The following is an 18839-nucleotide window of genomic DNA, read 5'->3' on the forward strand; positions in this document are numbered from 1 at the left end:
CTACACACCTGTGTCTTCCCTCTCTGTACTACACACCTGTGTCTCCCCTCTCTGTATATATACACCTGTGTCTCCCCTCTCTGTATATACACACCTGTGTCTCCCCTCTCTGTATATACACACCTGTGTCTCCCCTCTCTGTATATACACACCTGTGTCTTCCCTCTCTGTACATACACACATGTGTCTTCCCTCTCTGTACATACACACATGTGTCTTCCCTCTCTGTACATACACACATGTGTCTTCCCTCTCTGTACTACACACCTGTGTCTCCCCTCTCTGTATATACACACCTGTGTCTTCCCTCTCTGTACATACACATCATGTTCCCTCTCAGTAATACACACCATGTTCCCTCTCAGTAATACACACCATGTTCCCTCTCAGTAATACACACCATGTTCCCTCTCAGTAATACACACCTGTGTGCCCCTCTCAGAAGTGCACAGCTGTATTTACTCTCAATAATTCATGCCAACATTTGTGTCAATAACTCACACCTGTTATCAATATAACACACACCTCAAGGCATTACACACCTAATACAGTATGGAGATTGCAAGAGAGGAGTGTTAGACGTTGACCAGGTTAAAGGAGACACACTGGCAAGTCTTCAGGCAATGGTTGTATCTCCGTGATCGTATCTGTCATATTACTACTATAGTTACGGTATATTGATGGGGAAGAAACTAGGAAAATCACACTGGAGTTACTGTACACAATACCAGTGCTGTACTTGAGGAATTTGTGGGTCCTAGTGATGTAGAATGCCAAGGGTGTGAATATTTCTTTAACTTCATGGTATGATCACTTCTACTTCTAATTGCTTTCTCATCATGGTAATTGTGCAATATAAATAATTCTGATATCTCTTTTTACTGCAAATTGTAATCTAAATGTCCCTCCCTTTATGCCAAAAATGTTAAGTTTGATTTAGCCTGCTGTACACCTGCTTAGTACATCTATTATTGTATTGATCTGTACAAGTTGTTACAAATAATGATTTTGATTCAGGTAATAATAATATCTAGGTGCTGTACTGTTATTGTGACTCTTGCGATTACAATACTGTAATTTTTTTATGCATTTTTCAGACAATAAATATACAATCATTTATGAAAAAGATTTTCGTTTGATTCAATTTGATTTCATTTGAGTAATGAGGCAGAGATTCCCAAGTGAAATTGCTAACCATTGATGGAATCGGGGTGAGAGCCATTAGGTCATAAGTGCCAACCAAAGAAGGTCTATGCCAAAGTGGCATAGGCCTGCATATTATCATCATCTAATAGTTCTGCATTTTAGGTACCTTGGGTCACAATATACCATGAGAAGGCCCTGGTGGAATTCTGACCTTTTCTCAAGACACAAACAAATAATCAGTAAAGTGTGGGTCCTCATGCAAACAAGGAGTGATGGATCAAAATAATGGGCAAGATTTGTACACAGCACCATAAAATTAGTACATAAATTACTACTACAAAGCAAGAAGTTAAAATTGGATGATCAGTGAGTGTAGGCTTCATTTTGGTTTCTTGGATATATTACACAGAGTGTGCATTTGGAAAATGGTCTCTTTACGAGTCCTCTTTCCAAATACACAAATTATATGCCAAATACACACATTATATTCCAAATACACACAAAAGTATGCCAAAACTTATCAGAATTAGGAGAAATTCAGCTACAATATAGCTGGAAGAAAGGTTGCCATGGTAATTCTTAATATTTTTATGCTGATCCTTGAGCAGTGTGTTGTTTGTGAGGCTCTGCTCTAATTTGTGATGAGAAAAAACTAGCGTTGAATATAATGAAACACCATTTTCTAAGCGGAACTCATAGGCTCCCTGGAGCTATTGGGGCTGATATGTATGTATTAGACCTTGGCATCAGTCAAAGCAAATGGAGTTCTTAGGCCTACCGGAGACCACGAGCCTGAATCTGGCCCCCTCAGAAAGGCAACAGGAGCAATGGCCTATAGAAACTCCCGCGTGGTTGGAAACATTCTATGTCTTTCATCGACCGGGTCAGGCACCCAGAAAGGTAGGCACCCCAAAACAAACCCTATCTGGTTAAAATATTGCTACTGAAAGCCGAACTGTTGGACAGAGCTTCCCCAAACGAAAACGAGCATGACGTGACAACCGTCACCGCACTGCTGTCTGCACAGCTCCCCCCTCCCTGGGATGATGAAGGGAAAGCCCCAGACCTCCGAGGCAGTTATCTACACCCCTAGTTCTGAAGCTGGTTGTCAAAACACACAAAAACCGCCAACAGGAGGGAGGGAGGGAGGAAAGGTTGCCGGGGAGCCTCTGGTTCTCACCCAGAAAATGGCTTTTCTTTACATTCAATGCTGGTTTTTTTGGGGGGAAGCCCCTTCGGCTTCCCAGAGGTACTTCACCAAAGATAAAAACAAGCGGGACTTACCTAGGAGGCCGTCGCCACTTGCTCCTCAACTCAAAGTCGAGACAACTGGCTGCAACCGCCGACCCAATGCGACACATGCCCGACTAGGGCCAGAAACATTGACTAGATAGCGAGCAGCCAGGACCCTGTTCGACCTTCAAAACCCCCATGCCTGAATGTCAGCCTAAGACATGTTACCAAAGACGGCAGCCAATGCAGCAAACTTACGAATGTCATGGGCACAAGGATAGACCACAGGCTGGCTGGACCGAATAATCCTGCAGACAACCTGGGAGACCCGAACCCTGGAACTGGGAAGAAGGGAAACCGGGTCAACCCAAAATGCATCCCCGGCCACCGAGGTTGAGCAACGCAGGTAACGGCAAAGAACCACAACCGGACACAACACATGATGCACCCCCAGCCGAATCAACCAAGCATCAACAACCCAAGGTCCCCTCTGGAAAACAGCAGTCTCATTCTTCACTAGAAAAGAAGGAAACAGCTGCAAACAACCAAACCTACTATCAGGACCAAAAAGAGCAGAAACCTCTGCGCTGGAGGAGAACATGATACTCCCCAACCCGACCCCCAGAGGCAAACACCAACAGGAAAAAGAGCCTTCGCAAAGCAATTTTGAACCGAAGGGGGGCACAACAAACTGAGGAGAAGAGAGCACCCGGTCCGACAACCAGGACAGCTCAGGCGGCACATGAGCAGGCTGGAGGTGAAACAATGCACGAGACAACTTGCGGAACAGGGCAGAAGTAACAACAACCCCAAATGCAAGCTGAAACGAACTACAAATTGCTGAACTCTGGGATGTGCACACATACGGGGACATAGCGGACGACCACCAAGAATACAGAATGAAAAAGAGTCAACAACACCATGGGGCAGACCCTCCACCAGGCAGAGATAAAAATAAAAGAAAAACCCCGCACAAGTACAACGTCACCAGGCAGAACAGAGCTGCCCTCTGTATTATGGAGAAAATAAGCCGCACAGTACTGGACAGAGTCTGGAGCCAGAGTCGCACAACCACCAGGTCTCACATCAGCCACAGAACTTGAGGTGTGGATAACCACCGCGGAGGTCTGGGTCTCCCCCTTACCCCTCCCGGGAAGGAGGGAGCTGTGCAGACAGTGGCACGGTGATGATTGTAATGGCATGCTCGTTTGATCATTTTTGTTTGGGGGAGTTCTGTCAAACAGTTCGACTTTCAATAGCAATAATTTAACCAGATAAGGTTTGTTTTGGGGCGCCTAACTTTCTGGGGTGCCTGACCCAGTTGATGGCAGACACAGAATGCATCCAACCACATGGGAAATTCTATAGGCCATTGCTCCTCTAGCCTCTCTGTGGGGAGGGCCAGGTTCTGGCTTGTGGTCCCTGGTAGGCCTAAGAACTCCATTCGCTTTGACTGATGCTAGGGTCAAATATATTCATATCAGCCTGGATAGCTGATATGTGTATGGAGTCTGTGGGAAACTGAAGGGGCTCCCCCCAGAAAACCAGGGTTTAATGTAATGAAATGCAATTTTCTGGGTGAGCCCTGGAGGTTCCCTGAAACTGGTATGTGCTATATTAGTTTGGGGTCATCAGTTGCAGATATCTTGTTGCCTGCCAGGATCCAGAGCCAGAACCTGGCCTCCTCAGAACAGTGCAGGTAGCAATGACCTATGAGAACTTTACACATAAAAAACAGCATGTCATAATTGCTATCGACCTGGGAAGGACCCAGAAAGGTAGGCGCATCCAACGACACCACTGTCTGGTTAAACTGTGCAATCTATGCCCTAAAAGATCAAAATAACTCTCCTAGAAAGAAACCTAACAAGCAACACTTCATACAACTAGAACTCCCACTGGTTAGTGCTACCCCTCAAAGGGGAACTCTGGGGAACAGCCTAACAGGCAGTATGACGGAGGCAGTACAGATGATCATCTCCCCGAGGCAGGGGCGATGACCAACCTTTGACTTCGCACAGGGCTAGAGTGTACTCGGAAGAAGTACCTATGGTACCACCAAGCCCACAGGGGTTTTCCAGGGCCAGCAGGGTGAATAAGCCCTACAGGAAGCCCAAGCACTGGGGACCAGCTAAGCCTGTAGAACTCTGTCAGATAGCAGGCAAACTGACCACCAGTAGCAGCTGTGAAACCTTGGGAGCAACAGAGGAGGACCACAAACTGTACCCAAATGAGCCACAGACACATTAGAAATTACTTTTTTTGTGTCAGAGTAGTTAGTAAATGGAATGCACTAAGAAGTGATGTGGTGGAGGCTGACTCCATACACAGTTTAAAATGCAGATATGATGAAGCTCGAGTAGCTCAGGAATCTGGACACCAGTAGATTGACCGTTGAGAGGCGGGACCAAAGAGCCAAAGCTCAACCCCCACAAGCACAACTAGGTGAGTAGAAAAACAACCTAGGCCAACCTAATAAGAAGCTAGGCCCTACATCAGTTCAAGAACTGGGGCAGTGGGCTGAAAAAAATGCTCCCCCTCCTCCCCCCCTTTTAGGAAGGGGGTGAGCACTAATTAGTGGGAATGCTAGTTGAATGAAGTGTTGCTTGTTAGGTTTCTTTCTAGAGGAGTTATTTTGATCTTTTAGGACGTAGATTGCGCAGTTTAACCCAGACAGTGGTCTGTTTTGATTCGTCAACTTTTCCGAGTCCTTCCCCGATTGCTAGCAATTATGACATACAGTACTGTATTTTAAATGTAAAGTGCTCATAGGCCATTGCTCCCTGCATCTCTCTGAAGGGTCAGGTTCTGCTTCATGGTCCCCAGTAGGCAAAGGGACTCCTGTGACTGATGACCCCACACTAATATAGCATACTGTATATTAGTTTCAGAGAGCCAATGAGGCTCCCCACAGAAAATGGTATTCTTTGAACAAAGATGGTGCACAAGGATTCTTTAGAGAGAATGGACACCAGTATTCTTTGGATAGAACGGGCACCAGAATTCTTTTGGTAAAGAATGTGTAAACTACTAGGAATCGGTAGACATAATTTGCACCTCGTTCATTGCATAGAGAATGTGCATTAGGATTCTTTGAACAGAATGTACACTAAGATTCTTTGAACAGAGAATGTACATTAGGATCCCTTGGACAAAGAATGTATAGTATGATTCTTTGGACAGTGTGTGTGCACTAGGATTCTTTGGATAGAATGCACACTTGCATTCTTTTCTTTAGTCAAAGAATGTGCATTGGGAATTTTTGGATAAAATATGTGCAGTAGGATTAATATTTGATTGTTTGCTTTAGATAAATCAGCAGAGATTCAGGAGAAAGAAAAATTATTTTCTAGTAGTAGCAAAAGACCCTTTCAAAACCCAAATATCATTTTATTTGGTCTAATGCAATGTGAAGATATGTATATGCATTTAAATCCTTGCAATAGACGAATTTAAGTAAATTTGCTAACCTATTCGCAGATCTAGTTCACTACGAACATCAACGGCATTACTTTGCCGCCTGTCTGGAGCTCCAAGAGTTTGTAACGCCCGGTTCACAGACGCGAATGTAATCTCTGAAAATTTGGCTCTGAAATATAAGAAGAAACATTAATATTAATGTGCTAAATAGAAAATAAGTTGAAGACAGACAAGTATATAAACGGGTAAGTTTTCAGAAATCACAGACATTCTCAGATCTAACTACTGTACAGCATAAATTTGTCTTTATTTGATAGAGCAAACTAAAGCCAAAGGATACCTGATCAACCAGGCTGTGACTCGTACGTCAGGCTGCGAGCAGCCGCGTCCAACAGCCTGGTTGATCAGTCCGGCAACCAGGAGGCCTGGTCGACGACCGGGCCGCGGGGACGCTAAGCCCCGGAAGCACCTCAAGGTAACCTCAAGGTAAAGCATAATGAATGCAAACACTTTAGTCAATATTTTATATACATGTAGTTCACAAGCCATGGAAATGAGCCAAAACTGACTTGAAACTACCTGGCAAACCTAGTAAACTGTGACTATCCAGAAACTTGGACAAGGAAAGTGAGCATTGAGAAAGAAATCGAGAATAGCTCCAAAACTAGAGAGACCTTCTTTGGAAGAGGAAACAGCCGGGGCAACACGTAAGTGGGAAGGAACCCGGGGTACCTGGTGGGGGAGGAAACCAAGACCAATGAAGGGCCTGAGACATGAAGCAGAATGCCCCAGGATCCTATAGGCACAATCAGAGAACACTGTCTAAATATCAGAGGTCCACAACTGTTTAACACCCTCCCAGCAAGCATTAGAAATATTGCTAGACCAACCAGGCTGTGGTGGACATGTGGACCTGCGGGCCGCTCCAAGCAACAGCCTGTTGGACCAAGTTATCACAAGTCGAACCTGGCCTCAGGAAGTAGAACTCCCAGAACCCTCTCCACATATGCTCCAGGTATCCCTGGCCAGAGACTGCCAATTACACTGTCCCTTGGAGCATACCACAATAAATAGAGTCAGCTGGACAAATATCTGTGGTCAACAAACCTAGGCAAATGGTAGATGCATTGACCTTCAAGGAGAAAAGTGAGTCAACAACTGAGAGTCATGAGATCAAGAAAAAACCAGTGTTGAACATAATGAAATGCCATTTTTTGGGTGAGCCCCGGAGGCTCCCTAGAGCTATCGGACTGATATACGTCATATTAGTCTGGGGCCTCAGTTAATTGAAGTTGGAGAACCTAGCCCAATCAGAGACAAAGGAAGCAATGGCCTATGGAAACCCCATTGTACTTGGGGGCATTCCATGTCTGCCATCGATCAGGGTTAGCACCTAGAAAGGTTGGCATAGCAAAACAGACCCCACATGGTTAGAAAAAAAAAACAGCGTTGAATGTAATGAAACTCCATTTTCTGGGTGAGACCAAGAGGTTCCCCGCAGCTATCCAGGCTGATATGCTAATGTCAGACTTTGGCATCAGTCATGTGTATGGAGTTCTGTGGGCCTACCAGAGACCACGAGCCAGAACCTGACCCTCAGAGAGGCATGGGGAGCAATGGCCTATAGAAACCCCCATGTGGGTGGAGGCATTCTATGTCTGCCATTGACCGGGGTCAGGCACCCAGAAAGGTAAGCGTCCTAAAACAAACCCCTATTCTGGTGAAAATTGTTACAAAAAGCCAAACAAGTGGATAGAACTCCCCAAAAAGAAATGAGCAAATGAGCATGACGTCACATGTCGCCACACCCCCTGGAGGGGGAAGGGGGAGCCCCAGACCCCCACACTGGCCATCCACCCTTCAGTTCTGAGGCTGGACATCAAAACACGCAAAAAAAATGCCGACCGGGGAGAGGAAGGGATGCCGGGGAGCCTCTGGGTCTCACCCAGAAAATGACGTTTCATTACATTCAACGTTGGCTTTCTGGGGGAAGCCCCTACAGCTCCCCGGAGCTAACTACCCACAGAGGGAAATAGAGGGACTTACCCAGGGGGCGGTCGCTGCTCACTCCACAATCCAAAGTCGAGACAACTGGATGCAGCCGCCGACCCAAAGCGACACAGGCCCGACTAGGCCCAGGAACATTCACGAGGTAACACGCAGCCAAGACTCTGTTCGACTGCCAAAAACCCCGTGCCCGAATGTCAGCCCAGGATATGTTACCAAAGACAGCCGCAAGGGCAGCGAACTTACAAATGTCATAGGCACTGGGATAGACCGCAGGCTGGCTACCCTTAATAACCTTGCGGACAACTTGGGAGGAGGGAAACCAGAGCAACCCAAAGAGCCTCCCCGGACACAGAAGCCGTGGCGCGCAAATAATGGAGGAGGACAGCAAACAAATACAAAGGATGATGCACTCCTGGCCTGACCAACCAAGCATCAACAACCCAAGGAGCCCTTCGGAAAGTAGCCGTCTCATTCTTCATCAGAAAAGAAGGAGACGGCAGCAGACGAACAAACCGATCGCCACGACCAAAAAGAGTAGAAACCCCTGCACTGGAGGAGAGCACGAAGCTCCCCAACCCGACACCCAGAGGCCAATGCCAACAGGAAAAGAGCCGTCGAGAAAAAATCCTGAACTGAAGGGACCACAACACACCGAGGAGAAGAGAGAAAGGAAAACACTTTGTCCAATGACCAGGACGGCTCAGGCAGCGCATGAGCAGGCCGGAGGTGAAACAACACACGAGACAGCTGGAGAAACGGTGCAGAAGTAACATCAATACTGAAAGCAAGCTAAGGCGGCTCTGCCAGCGCCGCATGATACGAGGCGACAGTATTCGGCTTAAGATGACGGTCCTGGAACAACCAAGAGAGAAAGGACAACACCTTTTGGAATGGAGTCAGAGTTGGAATGGAGTCGGATTGTGGAAAAACGAGCAACCGAACCCTCCGAAGCAACAACCAAACCACCGCGAACGAAATGACGGAGCCCACCATCCCTGGCTGGACTGGTGAGCACTGGTCAAAAAGCCCCAGCCGAGAGACGAGGCATCCGTGAACATATCGAAGAAGGGCTCAGGTAGGCACCATCTTCTTGAGGTTATCTTGAGATGATTTCAGGGCTTAGCTTCTCCGCGGCTCGGTCCTCGACCAGGCCTCCTTTTTGTTACACACCCCCAGGAAGCAGCCCGTAGCAGCAGTCTAACTCCCAGGTACCTATTTATTGCTAGGTAACAGGGGCATCAGGATGAAAGAAACATTTTGCCCAATTTGTCTCCGCTTCCACTGGGAATCGAACCCGGAACCTCAGGACTACGAATCTGAAGCACTGTCTACCCAGCTGTCAGGCGCCATGGCAAAGAACCCCCAAAAAAAAAAAAAAAATCGAAGAGGAACCCAGCGATCGCGAGAGAGATGGAAGGGAGGTCCCTGAAGAAACCAGAACAGATGCCGAAGTCAGACCTGATCCTGTGGGTAAACCAGCACGGCGAAGTTCAGACTCCCACACAACTGCTCGAGCAACTGCCGAGTGATCCGGGACCCTCTTCCCCACTGAAACAACTCAAGAAGTGGTCCGAGAGTCCCCCCATGAGACCCAGCCAGGTACGAACCTGGGACGGAACCAGATGGGACTTCATCCAGTTCACCAGGATCCCAAACCCGACGAGCTGGGAATGAACCACACCATAGGTGAACAGACACAATCTTGCTGGGAGCCCACACTAACCAACCATCGAGGTAGGCCAGAACCCGAACCCCTAGCAGATGCAGATGGGTTACCACATCCCAGGTAAGATGCGCGAATACACGAGGTGCCAGATTTAAGCCAAAAGGAAGGCAACGAAAGCAGTAAGCCTGCCACCCCACCACGAAACCTAACCAGTTCCTGAACCCGGGATGAATTGGGACGTGCCAATATGCATCCCGGAGGTCCAGAGACACCATCTAAGTGCCCAGCTCCATAAAAAGCCAGACCTATCACAGAGTGGTCATCCGAAAGGAGGGGACAAGGAATCCAAGAGTTCAGACGGGACAAGTCCAGAATGAACCGCAGATCCGTAAAGTCCCGTTTCGACACTGGAAACAGGCAGGAAACCCACCTATGGGACGGGGTCATTCCGACCATGCCCAAACGCACCCACTCCAAGATGACCCAATGGAGTGTAGGGGAAGAAGCCTGCCCTGCCAGCCCAGAACCCCCTTTCCCCCCCCCCGAAGGAGAAGGAGCTGCCCAACACCACCACAGGCCAGACGATACAACTCAAAACGACCATAAACCGTGGGACCAGGCAGGAGCAAACAGTGCGAGCCTCCCCCCCCCCCCTCCCATCAACACGTCAACGGGTCGACCTGCAAAAGGGCTGACGCTCTTACAAGAAGCCTGCCGATGAGCAGAGCAGGCATTGCACTGACCAGACGACGCCGGCTAAAAAGAAGTTGCCTGCTCAGAAATTAGCACCAATGGCCCACCTCGACTGGAAGAACCCTGAGCCCAGGCACGACCCATCCAAGAAATGCCCCCCCCCCACAAAGTACCAACAAATCCGACATAGGACGACAACTAGAGTTTCAGCAGTTTCTGCCGCCTGCAGAAACTGCGTGAGAGCAGCCTCTACAAACAGCAACATATAAAAAGGTGACGAAAACTTAAGAGCCAGGGCCCAAGCGAATTCCAAAGAGAGCTAGCACGGCCTGATGGCACGTGAGGCGAGAAGCAAAGATCAGACAACTCCACTCTGAGAATCGGCGCAAACAGCTTCAACGTCGCGTCCTCCTCTAGTCCTCTTCCCTTTCCCTCCTGGGGAGGGGAGGGCTGTGCAGACAAGCAGCGAGGCGGCGGTGTGTGATATTTGCTTGTTTGCTTATTTCGTTAGGTTGGGGGAGTTCTGCCTCTCTATTTGGTTGCAATTTTTTCTTACCATGTGGGGTCTACCTGCATGGTAGACCCCTGCTTGATGGGGTTCTGGGAGTTCTTCTACTCCCCAAGCCTGGCCTTGACTTGTGAGAGTTTGGTCTACCAGGCTGTTGCTTGGAGCAGCCCACAGGCCCACATACCCACCACAGCCCGGTTTGGTTCGGCACTCCTTGGAGGAAACAATCTAGTTTCCCCCACATGGACTACCTATGCCTACCTTTCTGGGTGCTAACCCCGGTCGATGGCTTCCATAGGCCATAGGCCATTGCTCCCTATGCCCACGAGTCAGGTTCTGTCTTGTGGTACCCAGTAGGCTGAACTCCAATTGACTGATGCCAGAGACTAATGTAACATATACTAGTCCGATAGCTCCAGGGAAGCAGAGAGGCTCCCAAGAGAAATGTTGCTAAGAACAGCCTGCAAAAGCTGTCTTTTAGAGTCACATCTCAGCCAACAAATACGATGGAGACCAGTGAGTGTGGAGGAACAAGATGGTGACCAGTGAGTGTGGAGGAGCAGGATGGCGACCAGTGAGTGTGGAGAAGCAGGATGGTGACCAGTGAGTGTGGAGGAGCAGGATGGTGACCAGTGAGTGTGGAGGAGCAGGATGGTGACCAGTGAGTGTGGAGGAACAGGATGGTGACCAGTGAGTGTGGAGGAGCAGGATGGTGACCAATGAGTGTGGAGGAGCAGGATGGTGACCAGTGAGTGTGGAGGAGCAGGATGGTGACCAGCGAGTGTGGAGGAGCAGGATGGTGACCAGTGAGTGTGGAGGAGCAGGATGGTGACCAGTGAGTGTGGAGGAGCAGGATGGAGACCAGCGAGTGTGGAGGAGCAGGATGGTGACCAGTGAGTGTGGAGGAGCAGGATGGTGACCAGTGAGTGTGGAGGAGCAGGATGGAGACCAGTGAGTGTGGAGGAGCAGGATGGTGACCAGTGAGTGTGGAGGAGCAGGATGGTGACCAGTGAGTGTGGAGGAGCAGGATGGAGACCAGCGAGTGTGGAGGAGCAGGATGGTGACCAGTGAGTGTGGAGGAGCAGGATGGTGACCAGTGAGTGTGGAGGAGCAGGATGGTGACCAGTGAGTGTGGAGGAACAAGATGGTGACCAGTGAGTGTGGAGGAACAAGATGGTGACCAGTGAGTGTGGAGGAACAAGATGGTGACCAGTGAGTGTGGAGGAACAAGATGCTGACCAGTGAGTGTGGAGGAGCAGGATGGTGACCAGTGAGTGTGGAGGAGCAAGATGGTGACCAGTGAGTGTGGAGGAGCAGGATGGAGACCAGTGAGTGTGGAGGAGCAAGATGGTGACCAGTGAGTGTGGAGGAGCAGGATGGTGACCAGTGAGTGTGGAGGAGCAGGATGGTGACCAGTGAGTGTGGAGGAGCAGGATGGTGACCAGTGAGTGTGGAGGAGCAGGATGGAGACCAGAGAATGTGGAAGAGCAAGATGGTGACCAGTGAGTGTGGAGGAACAAGATGGTGACCAGTGAGTGTGGAGGAACAAGATGGTGACCAGTGAGTGTGGAGGAGCAGGATGGTGACCAGTGAGTGTGGAGGAGCAAGATGTTGACCAGTGAGTGTGGAGGAGCAGGATGAAGAGAATAAAGACAGTTGATAAACGTTTGAGCAAGTACAGTACTGTACTGTTTGAGCAAGTACAGTACTGTACTGTAAAGTTTTATGTCTTGAGGGTTTAGTGAAAGACTTGTGCAAGGATAAGAATCAATTGGAAACAAATTGCAAAGCCATGGAAGATGAAAATAGACTCTTAAAAATAGCTTTGGAAGAAGTTAAAGTAAATTTAAACATAAATGACTACAATAGGTTAGGTAAGGAAATTCAACAGGGAGAAAGTAAAAGGAAGTTACACAGGGAATAGAACAGTACAAGAAAGATATGCAACTCGCTTATGCACAAGTGGCCAAGGAGAAGGAAAAAATAGAAGAAGCAGTAAAGGAAGCCAAACACTGCAGCAACCAAGATAAAACAAACATTAGGCTGGAAATGAGAAAGGAATTGGCATCTAATCCGAAGTTGGTGCAAAACTCAGTTGATCGGAGTAAGTCCCTGATAATTTTTGGTTGCAAAGAAAAGGAGATAACATCTAGGTCAGAAAGAGCTGTAGAAGAAGCGAAAGTAGTAGATAAAATTGTTGGCCTTGTAGAAGGTCTTACTACCATAGAGAATGTGTGCGACTATAGGAGAATAGGCAGATATGTAAAAGGGAAAAATCGACCTTTGAGGATCACCCTGAACGGTGCCAAACAGATGGAAGAAGTACTAAGGAATGCTAGAAAATTACAAAGTGATAAGGATTGGAAAGTGTGGTCGTTAAGACGAGATCTTTCAAAAGAAGACAGAGAGAAGCTGAAACTGAACCTCGCCGAGGCAAAACGTTTAAATGAGAGCAGGAATGATGAAGATATCAATTCTTTTTTCTACAAAGTGTTAGGGGTAGGCAGACCAGTAAAGTGGTACATAAAGGCAAACCAACAAAATCAATAGAGAGAGGGGGAGTGAAGAATAAGGAGAGGGGGAACAAGTTCCTGAAGATTGCATACACCAACGTAGATGGAGTGAGATCGAAGATACTGGAGTTAAGTGATGTAATACAGCTGCAGACACCAGACATTGTTGCACTCACGGAGACAAAACTTGAAGATGTTATTTTAAATGAGGTCATATTCCCAAGGGGCTACTCAATTTGGAAAGGGGACAGAAAAATTAGGAAAGGCGGTGGCGTTGCTGTGCTGGTGAAAGAACACCTAAAGGTGAAGGAAATAATGACTGCCAATCCACAAGAAGTTGACATAATAGCACTAGAGATCTGCCAAGAAGATGATAAACTAATGATCATAAATGCATATAGTCCACCGCCAAGCAGCACATGGTCAAAGGAGGAGCTAGATAGTAAACGAGAAGGTCTTATAACAATACTGTAATGAGAGAGATTATAGCGAGAGTGGATAACGATACATCACGACTGTTGATAAACAAATCCAAAAGGGCCGTGACGAGGATTCGAACCTGCATTCGGGAGCATCCCAGACACTGCCTTAATCGACTGAGCTACGACAGGGTAAAAGGGTTGAAACCGAAGTTCTACTAAACTTACTGGATCCCGTAGCCTCTCCGAGGCACAAACCAGGATTTTACACAACCCCCCCCTTGCACCCAAGCTATGTCGATAGGCCGTTCTCCCTCTTCGCCCTTACATCATTACACACAGAGATCACACTAACGTGATGCATCAAATGAACAAACTGTTGATAGTCGGTGACTTCAACTTGAAATCCATATACTGGGAAGCATATGAAGCTAAAACAGAAGATTTCTGGACCTGTTGATTTGTAGACCTCATCCTGGAAACGTTCTTGTATCAACATGTTAAACAAGCTACAAGGATGAGGGAAGGAGACGTTTCCTCCATGCTAGATTTCATATTTATCAAGAAGGAGGAAGAGATATTTGACATTCAGTACCTTCCTCCCTTGGGTAAAAGTGACCATGTCTTTTTGGGAATAAAGTATGCAATGCGTTATAATCTCGAAGAAAATAAGGAGGTTGAAGCAGTTGAAAAACCTGACTTCAGGAGAGGACATTATGGCGACCTTAGAATTTTTTTTAGTGAGTATAATTGGACAGACTTGATGCTAGGCAAGGAAGTGAATGAGATGTATGTAAAGTTTTGTGAAATATATGATAAAGGCACAAAAAAATTTATACCAAAACAGATATGCAGAACTAGGAAACAGGATTGGTTCAGTAGAAATTGCGAGAGGGCCAGAGATCAAAAGACACAAAAATGGAATCAATACAGGAAGAGGCCAAACCCCCAAACATACCAACGATACAAAGATGCGAGAAACAACTACACGGCAGTGAGGAGAGAGGCAGAAAGAAATTTTGAAAAAGGGATTGCAGACAAATGTAAAACAGAACCAGGTCTATTCTATAAATTCATAAACAACAAATTGCAGGTAAAGGATAATATTCAGAGGTTGAAAATGGGAAATAGATTCACGGAAAATGAAAAGGAAATGTGTGAAACACTAAACGAAAAGTTCCAAAGTGTGTTTGTACAAAATGAAATATTTAGTGAACCAGACACAATAAGAATTCCAGAGAACAACATAGAGCACAGGGAGGTGTCTAGAGACGAAGTGGAAAAAATGTTCAAGGAGCTAAGTAAGAATAAAGCAGTTGGTCCAGATGGAGTTTCACCATGGTTTCTGAGAGAATGTTCACCTGAGCTCAGCATTTCACTTCAACTGATTTATCAGACATCCCTGTGTACAGGAGTTGTAGCTGATGTGTGGAAAAAGGCTAACATAGTTCCAATCTACAAAAATGGAAGCAGGGAAGACCCCCTTAATTATAGACCTGTCAATGACAAGTGTAATAGTCAAAATATTGGAAAAAATAATTAAAGCTAAATGGGTAGAACACCTGGATGAAAATGATATAATATCAGACAGACAGTATGGTTTTCGATCTGGAAGATCCTGTGTAACGAACTTACTCAGTTTTTATGATCGAGCCACAAAGATTTTACAGGAAAGAGATGGTTGGGTTGACTGCATCTATCTGGACCTAAAGAAAGCTTTCGACAGAGTTCCCCATAAGAGGTTTTTCTGGAAACTGGAACATATTGGAGGGGTGACAGGTAAGCTACTAACATCGATGAAAAATTTCCTAACTGACAGAAAAACGAGGGCCGTAATTAGAAGCAAGGTATCGGATTGGAGGAATGTCACGAGTGGAGTACCACAGGGTTCAGTTCTTGTACTGGTAATGTTCATTGTCTACATAAACGATCTACCAGTGGGAATACAGAATTACATGAATATGTTTGCTGATGATGCTAAGATAATACGGAAAATAAGAAACCTAGATGATTGTCATGCCCTTCAAGATGACCTGGACAAAATAAGTATATGGAGCAATACTTGGCAAATGGAATTTAATGTTAATAAATGCCATGTTATGGAATGTGGAATTGGAGAACATAGACCCCACACAACCTATAAATTATGTGAGATATCTTTAAATAATTCTGACAAAGAAAGGGATCAAGGGGTGGTTCTAGATAGAAAACTGTCACCCAAGGACCACATTAAGAACATTATGCAAGAAGTCTATGCTACATTTTCTAACCTCAGTATTGCTTTTAAATACATGGATGGCGAAATACTAAAGAAATTGTTCACGACTTTTATTAGACCAAAGCTGGAACATGCAGTGGTTGTATGGTGCCCATATCTTAAGACACATCAACAAACTGGAAAAGATGCAACGACATGCTACTAAGTGGCTCCCAGAACTGAAGGACAAGAGCTACGAGGAGATGTTAGAGGCATTAAATATGCAAAAACTAGAAGATAGAAGAAAAAGAGGCGATATGATCACTACATTCAAAATAGTAACAGGAATCGATAAAATTGATAGGGAAGAATTCCTGAGACCCGGAACTTCAAGAACAAGAGGTCATAGATTTAAACTAACGAAACAAAGCTGCCGGAGAAATATACGAAAATTCACTTTTGTAAACAGTGGTAGATGGTTGGAACAAGTTAAGTGAGAAGGTGGTGCAGGCCAAAACCGTCAGTAATTTCAAAGCATTATATGACAAAGAGTGCTGGGAAGACGGGACACCACGAGCGTAGCTCTCATCTTGTAACTACACTTAGGTAATTACTGTAGGTGATGCTCCAAGTATTAACAATGTAATGGCTTGGAAAAAATATCAGAGCCGTCATTAGGGAAGACTCTGGAGAAACACAGTGACCATCACAGTTCTTCACAGAAGGGCTCTTTCAGGGAAGTCTGTGGATACACCAGATGGAAGAATGCAATACCAGATGAAAGAATGCATATCAAATAAAAAAATTTATTTGATACGACAGTCAAATAAATTAAATATTGAGGAAACAATACCTATGACGAGCCCTTCATCACATTGCTTCAGTTAAAATTAACATAAGGTACCCAAATAATCTTCCTACCTTTCTACTGTCAACGATGACTTGACTGCCTTACACACGTCGATTATTTCAAAGCCAATATTTTCTCCTTCTCGATCACAATCAGTCCAGATGATGAGGCGTGATGCTGCACGAGCTTCTTTCTCGAGGGTTCGCTGCAAAAGTCACAATGACTTGCACTTTCAAAAAATTCAATGTTGTTCATACAAATTTACACATGAATAAATATTTAGATCATACAATAAAATTCAACCCATGTTCCTGAACTCTTCAGGCACACACTATGGTAGTGTATGTGGATTGAGGAACACAGGTTCAATCCCACTGAACGGCCTAAATATTTATTCCCAGACTAATCTCGTTCTTGTGATTGCATTGTTGAAACAACTTTACATAATTCTGAGATAAAGGAGGAAAGGGGTATTCATAATGAGCATACTAGCTAGTTGGATGACTGAACACGGCTTGATATGGTTCAGAATGAACCTAAACTTCATCACTTTCTTCATTTTCAGGTACTGTACGTGGGTTGAGTGTTTACGTTTGCTTTCTTCAACCCTGTAACTATTTTTTCTGTGGGGAGCCCCTTCGGCTCCCTGGAGCTATAGGACTATGTACTGTATATGCAGTATATTAGTCTGGGGCTTCAGTCAATGGAGGTCTGCCTACCAGTAACCAGAGCCGGAACCTGGCCCCCCTCAGAGACGCACAGGGAGCAATGGCCTAAGGAGACCCACTGGTATTTGGGGGTAATCCTTGTCTGCTATCGACTGGGGTATCGGTAAAATGAGTTGAGGTGCTGCATAGGAATAACTTTCTTGATTTATTTTCATTGTTTCTCACTTTATTTATTTAGTTTTTTCATGCTAACAGGTTGTATTTGTGTGTCAAAGGTACTGTCTATTATGTATAACTTTGAAAATATAAGTATGTATGGATATACGAGTATAGATATACAGACACCCACATACTTATTCATAATAATAAAATTGAGGAACACAGGTTCAATCCCACTGAACGGCCTAAATATTTATATATATATATATATATTTTATAAGCCTAAAAATTTAAATTGCATATAGCACACATTTTGCCTCAAATATATACATGGTAATCACTCATTTGCTGTTGCTAAATGTTTAGTGTCTCCTCTATGGCTGCCCTAAACATTCAGACACTGGATGGTGATGTTGCCAAGCAATGGCCATCATTTTCTTTCTAAGGCCCTAGAAGGAAAGTGAGGGACTCAGGATTTTTTTTCAAGATGAGGGATAGTTACTGGTGGTCTGAGGAAGCAAATGTGAGCTCTATGTATGTGCAGGACTATTTTCAATATTTTAAATATGCAAATCATATACAGTATGCTGTACAATGGAACCTCGAGTGACGAGCGCCTCAATTTACGAGCATCTGAATAACGAGCACGCCGATTGCCGACAATTTGTCTCGATTGCCGAGCGCTCATTTGAATAACAAGTGTGACAATAATCTCCTTCAAGAGATTGAGCCTGCTCTTCCCTCCACAAACCCGTCGTTGAAATTATATAAAACGACTATGGACGACATGTCCAACAATGACAACAACACCAGCAAGGCTTGCCAGGGTGAGCAAAACGTATGCAGCCAGCCACCTGTTCGGACCCAAACCACCAAACTACATGTTGATCGCTGCCGGCTCCGCTGATTGGTCGCCGGTCTGGCTGCACCTGCACTCGCCCCCCCATACTACTTGATGTCTGGGGTCGCCCCAACCTCGGACTTCAGAATGTTCAGTGCTCTCGTTGTCACCACTCCTCCCAGCTAGACTCTAGCGTGTACTGAGAGAAGTGGTGGCTTAAAGCCAATATTCCAGCACCTCCCATTTTACTTTTGTATTGCACTTCTTGTTATTTTGCCTTAACGTAACTTTTCATTGTGTCATCTAATTATTCTTATTATTTTGATTGATTTTATTATAAGAATTTGTTTGTGCATTTTATTCATGTTTTGATTTAATTAACGTAATTAAAATTTCATTGTTAAAGTTTACTTGTGTTTTGTGTGTCTTCTCCTTACCTTACCACAGACGAAGTTCCAGTTTTTTCTATTTTTTTTTATAACTATGTGACGAGGCCATACCCCTAGCCTTAAACAG

General features: G+C 45.5%; 1 protein-coding gene and 1 long non-coding RNA gene across 2 annotated transcripts in view; one reads left to right on the plus strand and one right to left on the minus strand.

Moving 5' to 3' along the window:
* Positions 1 to 18839, minus strand: part of Top3alpha (topoisomerase 3-alpha) — a 134849-nt gene that overhangs the window by 75662 nt on the left and 40348 nt on the right. Inside the window, exons 4-5 of the mRNA XM_069300071.1 lie at positions 16727 to 16860; positions 5850 to 5968 (exon numbers count right to left, since the gene is read on the minus strand). Coding sequence (XP_069156172.1) covers positions 5850 to 5968; positions 16727 to 16860 — 253 coding nt within the window. The remainder of the gene's footprint in view (positions 1 to 5849; positions 5969 to 16726; positions 16861 to 18839) is intronic.
* LOC138350005 (uncharacterized) lies at positions 514 to 18150 on the plus strand. Its single transcript, XR_011221975.1, has 3 exons — positions 514 to 1512; positions 5860 to 6044; positions 17221 to 18150. It is a non-coding gene; the product is annotated as an uncharacterized lncRNA (long non-coding RNA).

This window comes from Procambarus clarkii, chromosome 43 (genome assembly GCF_040958095.1).
Source record: "Procambarus clarkii isolate CNS0578487 chromosome 43, FALCON_Pclarkii_2.0, whole genome shotgun sequence".
Classification (NCBI taxonomy): domain Eukaryota; kingdom Metazoa; phylum Arthropoda; class Malacostraca; order Decapoda; family Cambaridae; genus Procambarus; species Procambarus clarkii.